The sequence below is a fragment of the Amblyomma mixtum genome, chromosome 2, assembly GCF_055824585.1.
Source record: "Amblyomma mixtum isolate Tamu chromosome 2, ASM5582458v1, whole genome shotgun sequence".
Classification (NCBI taxonomy): domain Eukaryota; kingdom Metazoa; phylum Arthropoda; class Arachnida; order Ixodida; family Ixodidae; genus Amblyomma; species Amblyomma mixtum.
Genome location: NC_143013.1, coordinates 12358418 through 12365003, shown reverse-complemented (window position 1 = coordinate 12365003; position 6586 = coordinate 12358418). Strand labels below are relative to the sequence as shown.

The window sequence follows — 6586 nt, the reverse complement described above, 5'->3', positions numbered from 1 at the left end:
CAGAAGCGTGTTTATAGATGGCAGCAGTTGTCTTACTGTTTCGAGCACTCTAGCAATTCGAATACACTTCTACCTTCTACCATTGAAATTGAGATCATTTGTCCACATCCAAACGCCACTTCTTTTCAACATGGCGGCCCCCAGTGAGGACGGCACGGCTAGCGGGACTGATACTACAATTTGCGGTGTCAAACCACGGAGAACTGTAAGCTTCAAAGATCTGAAGTTAAACAAGTGGATGATTGACCAGCTTGATACATTAGGTATGTTTATTGAACTTAAAGAACCACCGCATTTCATCATGCGAAAGTGTCATGTCGAACAGAGACCGGCGCTCGGAACGCATTCCTAACGCGACTGTAGTTTCTTTTTTTTAACTTGTGATTGTTACGCTGAGCAGTTTCACTGTGCACAGGTTAAAAGGCACTGATCTCTCTTGGCAGGCGCTGTCCTTTCGGTTCTTGTCCTGTCTGCTGTTTTGTATTCTCGTCATTTCGCGCTGACTCTCCGCACTGTGCAAGAACAAATTCAAATCAAAATAAGAGTTTCCATGTTAATATCGCATTCTTTCTGTACCTCATTTCAGGGATCAGAAATCCTTCACCCATACAGGAGAACTGCATTCCCGAAATTCTAAATGGGAAAGACTGCATAGGGTGTGCCAAAACGGGCAGTGGAAAAACGCTTGCTTTTGCTCTGCCTATTCTTCAGAAGCTGTTCGAAGATCCATATGGTATCTTTGCACTCATCTTGACACCAACCCGCGAATTGGCCTTCCAAATTTCTGAACAGTTCAAAGTTGTCGGTAAAGCAGCAGGGCTGAAGGTAAGAGCTCAAGGAATCCTGCTTCTCCGCTTCTCCTGAGACTTTCTGGCTGTGCTGCTTTGCCTTTTAAAGAACATGACTAGCCTCAAAATTAAATTACGCTTACACGCTTGTCTTTGCTATCAAGGACTGTGTCATTGTTGGAGGTATGGACATGGTGACACAAGGACAGATCCTGGCTGAGAGCCCTCATGTTGTCGTGGCAACGCCTGGTCGGTTGGCTGATCACTTGGAAAGCTGCAACACGTTTACGCTCAAGAGGATTCGTTTTCTGGTGTTGGATGAAGCAGACAGACTGCTTGAAGGTCATTTCAATGAACAGGTGAGCATATTGGTCTACCTTCTTAATGCCTGCCTGCGTTTAATCGTAATGACATGGAAGTCAAGAATGTATATAATTCTGAATCTTCCATTTCTCATAAGGATTCCTTCTGGCTTTGCATTAACCAAGAATCGAAACGGAGCCTAGCATTGCTGTTTTTAAAGATTGCTTTCCAGAGATGGCTTCTTGTTGTGAAGCTTTTATAAATCTTTAATGCATAGGCAAAAGTAAAACGTCAAAGCATAAACTGCAACTGCTTATTTGTCGCATTTGCACCATGCTTAAAAGCAACTCGGGGGCTTTATTGAACATTTTGGGTTGATAATCGCATCGCATTCTTTAGAGTTTCCTCTCTCCGGTGCAAAAAACCGTTTTTTAAAACACTGAGTAGAACTATTTCAAAACAGCGAAATTCAGGAAACCGAAACCAAAACTGGGTTTCATTCAAACTAGGACGTCACGACATACAAACCTATGATGTTACGGATACTGTCCTAAAACTTATCTTGTGCGCGTTAATTAGCTTAACTGGCGATGATAAACGACAGCATGGGTCATTATTTGCCTGAACTGACCAAAATCAAGCATGAAGTTTTATTCTTCAGCAAGTGCAGAGTGAATATCAACGAGCATGCCAACCTGCGACGTCACACATGTACAGTTGCCTATAGAAGCTGCCCCGATTGAAGCCACAAAATTGAAAGTTTAAAATTAATTTGCACTGCGTCAAGACAGCCTGGCTGCGAAATTTGGCACAAATGGCCAGGAAACTTCTGTGACCTTACCCTGAAAGTTTCAGTAGAATCCCTAGGAGTGCAAAAAATGCCAGAGTTGCCCTTTAAGGCCTGACTGACTGTTGTGACTAATTGGCTTTTACATTAGGCTAAGCCCAGGGTCATGAGATCGAATCTCGGTCGCATTTTAAGTGAATGAATGCCCATGTGCTATGCGATGTCAATCCATTTTAATGACCCACAGGGGGTTGAAATTAAACCGGAGCCCTCGACAGTGGCATCTTTTAAGGATGTTAAACCCCTCACACTAAACTAAAATCTTGTGCAAAACGGTGGCTGCAGGACATTCCAACAAAAGGTTGTACTTTTAACTAACTGGCCACAAGCACTGTTCTTACATGACTTGATTTTTGCTACCTTGTTTTCTTTTCTCTTTCCACAGCTGAAAACAATATTTGCTGCATTACCGAAGAAGAGGCAGACATTGCTGTTCAGTGCTACTATCACGGCCACCTTGGAGGAGCTGCGCAACATTGCCATGACTGATCCTTTCTTCTACACTGCTCCGTCAGATGTGGTAACGGTCGAAGAACTGGATCAACGCTATGTCCTGACGCCAGTCTCTGTGCGGGAAGCATACCTAGTGCACATTCTGCAGAAGTTTCTCGACTCCATGCCTAAAGGATCGGTGATTATCTTCACTGGCACCTGCAAGTATGTGGCTTTCTCTGTGCTAAAAATTCCTCCACCCACAGTGCCTAATAAGTGAGACAGTTCTGTTAAATGTCAAGATGAAGGGAGTTTGCTGAAAGGAAAATTTTCTGTATACCTAATTGTAACCATTTTGGCACAGAGGAAACCAATTGTTTCATAAAAGGAAACTTCACTAGTGAACAAAACTTTTCCAAATGTTGGGGGATGCAAATTCATAATTGCTGCTTCACTGGGTCCACAGCTCTATGAGCTAGTTTATCAGAAAACCAGTATGCCGGCATTGTGAAAATGCATTAATTGGTGACTTGAAGCAAAGCATAGGAAGTATAAAAAACAGTATACTAGGAGACTTATTTATGCAGAAGTCTGTTAATAGTTTCCTAAAAGGAAAATTTGTTGGCCGCCTAGTTATAGCCCCTCAATCAAAAGGGAAACCACCTCCGCTCTTCAAGCCTGAACCCATGACTAAGGACCCCTAACTTTTTGAGGTGTAAAATTCTAAAGTCTACAGATGCATAATTAGGAACCCACGAAATTCTCCAGGAAGCATAAGACGCATGAAAGCAACCTGCAAGTTTATTTTTTGAGCACATGCCTTGCTTGCTAACCTACTGGCTATGCATTATCTTTACACTTTGTTGCGTCCTTTTGGTATTGACTGTTACTGGCATGGGCAGATTTATAGCCACGCACAGGCAAGAGAGCATGAGTTAGCATTGACAGTGAACTTGCGCATCTTTTTCTTTCTCTTTTCTGCATTTTAGGGGATGCCAGGTGCTGTCTATAGCCCTCAAATCGCTTGGCTTTCCAAACGCCCCACTGCATTCTCAGATGCCACAGAGGGTGCGGCTTGCTTCACTCAGCACATTTAAATCGAACACAACCCGTGTCCTAGTAGCCACTGACGTCGCCAGCAGGGGTAGGTAGTTTACTGTTGATTTTCCTTCTGCACATGCACTGACCCATGTTTGATGCATGATATATTGGTATAAAATAATTTGGTATAAAATTATACATCTCCTGGTGTGAAAGCCTACCTTGTCCTCTGCTTGTGACAAAACTTAACCCTTTGAAGGTTTTTGCCGTATATGTACGGCGGCGGTTTTCTGTCCCGCAAGGTCTTTGCCGTACGGGTACGGTTTCGATCTTCCATTTGAAATTTTGCGCCAAAAGAACAATGCGTGCTCACTGGAGGGTGCTGCCACCTCTTAGGACTTACAAGAAGTGTTTGAATTTTGTGCTGCCTTCTTACGGAGATAAGCAGAACTTATGTCTAGCTTTAGCGCGGCGGCACAGACTGCGGCAACACCCCTTTTGTAGTTTTGGTTTCGCCGCGTGATCGCAACGGAGTCGCGCGAAATTTGAGTTTTCTTTTTCTCAGCACTATCTTGCAGGGGCTGCCGAAGTTGATTTCTATCTTTATTGGCGCTGCTCTTAGCTTGCTGATCACCGTTGCTCGCGAGGTATTCTCGCCCTCTGTGGCATCGCGCCTACGCGGTTTCGATTCCGCCGCAGGATCGCAACGGAGTCGCGCGAAACGTGTTTTCTCTTTGTGGGCACTGTTTTGCAGAGGCGGCGAAAGTTGATTTCTATCTTTATTGGTGCTGCTCTTAGCTTGCTTATCACCGTTGCTATTCTATTCTATTGAACATTTTCCAGTTGTGAGTGATGCTGTCACCAAAGTACTGTTCCTAATTTTTTTTTTACTATTTATTCTCGATTATATACATTTTGTAGATTCAAGATCCGCAATAAAGTAATTTGACCACCTGGGAAAGTTTTCTTCAAAATAATTCGACCCTCAAAGGGTTAAATGTTGTAACGTGCATTTGACATTGCTGTGCAGTGAGGACAGGGTGCATTTGAAGGGACTCAGCTGCAGCACAAATGTGAGGCACAGTCAACAATAGACACTTTTCAAGAGCACGTAGTTTGCCGTTCCAGTGTTGCACATTGATCAGCAATAAGTGCTGCTGGTCAGTAGTAAAATAAGACAAAGCAGCAGAGCACACCTGCCAGTGCCTAGCAGCCACGCATAGTGTTGTCTCAGGAACCATGTCAACATCTCCTACATTGTAAAACACATGAGCTGTGCCTGCATTTGCTGTTTAAGAAATAGGCTGTCCTGCCATTACTTGGGCAAGAAGCATTGCTGTGAAGCTGACTTAACACTTTTCAAAAAGCTCTGTTTTCAAGTCTGACTTGCCATGGCTTAAAACCAGGCCGTTATTTACATACATCATTGTGCAGTCTAGTGTGCAGCAATCAAAATGCTGCAAACATAGCAGTGCATATGACCTTTCATGCCTCGCACCAGGATAGAAGACAAACACCAGGCATGAAGACATTTAATGCAATCATGCTTTTGATTTTCAGCTGATTTTATGTGTTACCTGCTATGTTAACACCTGTGCTGCTACAAAAACTTCTGAACAAAATGTCCAGTAATGCAGAATTTCTTTCAGGCCTCAGTCATGCTTGCAACTGTTTTCTAACAAGACTCTTATATAAAATATGAAATGCAGAATATAGAAAAACATGGAAGCCTGCCTTGTTTACTGCTTGTCAAGCTTCGGCTTAGTGTTAGCTTCTTTTGAACAAACATAGGAAAAGTGCAAGCTTCAGAGCGATACTGTCAGTATTTTGTATAAGTCTACATCTAACTGTCTGCATGGCATCTAGCTCTCTGCATTAAGTTAAACTTTCTGCTAGACTAGTTGGTTCATTATGCTATTTGGGGATGCATGTAGTGCAATAGAGATGACAAAAGACAGCAGGTGGACCGGCAAGCACTTCTCCCGTGGATCTGCTATCTTATGTGGTACATGTATACATAGTATCACTGCCAGACTCCTGGCAGCTACATTCTTCTCCAGCTCGGCCATAGAAGCGTTGGCATTCTAACCCACACAGTGTCAATTTTGTGCAACTACCGCTCTTAAAAGTGCCTTTGCTATGGCTTCTATGCTGTGGCTCATTGGACAGAAAAAGGTTTGCTGCAATTTCATTAAACCCATTTCTCAAGACCTGTGTGCCTTCAAGCACTCCACACCTTAATTCATTGCAGGCTTGGACATTCCGTCTGTGGAGCTGGTCCTCAACCACAACGTGCCTTCAGCCCCCAAGGACTATGTGCATCGTGTGGGCCGTACAGCACGGGCTGGCCGCGGGGGGAAGGCCATCACCCTCGTCACTCAGCACGACATTCACCTGGTGGCTGCGATTGAGGAGCTAATCAAGACTAAGCTTGTGCTTCAGCCCACCAAGGGTGAGAGCCGGGCTCCCAAGATGCAGCAGAGCGTAAACACTAGGCAGTTTTTTTCTTTATGGCACGTTGATTAGAGGAGAAAATTGGGTAAACGTTATAGATAAGTGGTAGTTACATACACTCCTGTCTTTTTTTTTTTTTTTTGCGTGCAGATACCAATGAGCCCATCATCTGCATATCCTATCCAGTCCATCATTCTTGTTTGCTCAGACTAAATGGCCCCTATTTGTGTGTGGTTATGGTTTGTGTGTAACATTATGGGAAGTTGTGGTGCGTAGCACTTTTTGACTGTCTTTGTCTTTATTGAAACAGAGCCGGAAGTTCTGAAGATCTTGACGCAAGTTTCGGTGGCACTGCGAGAAGCGGAAATTCGCCTGGACGAGCAAGATTTCGAGGAGCGCAAGCTGATTAACTGGCGCAAGAAGCTGCTCCTGCAAGGTCTCGACCCTGATGAGGTGGAAGCCAAGAAACGCAAGAAGCAGCAGCAGCGTCTTCTCCATAGAAAGCAGAAGGGAAAAAAGGCAGCAAAAGTGAAAAGAGCTCCCGAAGGAGAATCTGTACAAACGTGAACACAACAGTTTGCAGTTATGTACATTTACTGTAAATATACAAGAATCCGATAGAAAAAGATCTTCAGTGGGTGGTTGTTCTGCTTGCTGAACAAGCTGTATCATAAAAACACATGAAGATGCTGTTCTAAGGACTGTACCCAATTGTAAATTT

At 43.8% G+C, this 6586-nt stretch overlaps 1 protein-coding gene across 1 annotated transcript; it reads left to right on the top strand.

The window, feature by feature from the left end:
• The first annotated feature begins 104 nt into the window (after window positions 1-104).
• On the top strand, window positions 105-6555 carry LOC149358451 (putative ATP-dependent RNA helicase DDX49). The gene is made up of 7 exons (XM_089570510.1): window positions 105-263; window positions 587-825; window positions 953-1147; window positions 2324-2595; window positions 3360-3514; window positions 5663-5863; window positions 6176-6555. Exons 1-7 carry the CDS (start codon window positions 131-133, stop codon window positions 6430-6432), a joined length of 1452 nt encoding a protein of 483 aa, XP_089426636.1. The 5' UTR covers window positions 105-130; the 3' UTR covers window positions 6433-6555.
• Window positions 6556-6586: the final 31 nt, after the last annotated feature.

Bases quoted from the DNA above. Each gene is read 5' to 3' on its own strand.
- LOC149358451 (XM_089570510.1), top strand. From the start codon at position 131: ATGGCGGCCCCCAGTGAGGACGGCACGGCTAGCGGGACTGATACTACA. The intron at 826-952 runs GTAAGAGCTCAA...TTTGCTATCAAG, and splicing joins GTAAAGCAGCAGGGCTGAAG to GACTGTGTCATTGTTGGAGG. The intron at 3,515-5,662 runs GTAGGTAGTTTA...AATTCATTGCAG, and splicing joins CACTGACGTCGCCAGCAGGG to GCTTGGACATTCCGTCTGTG.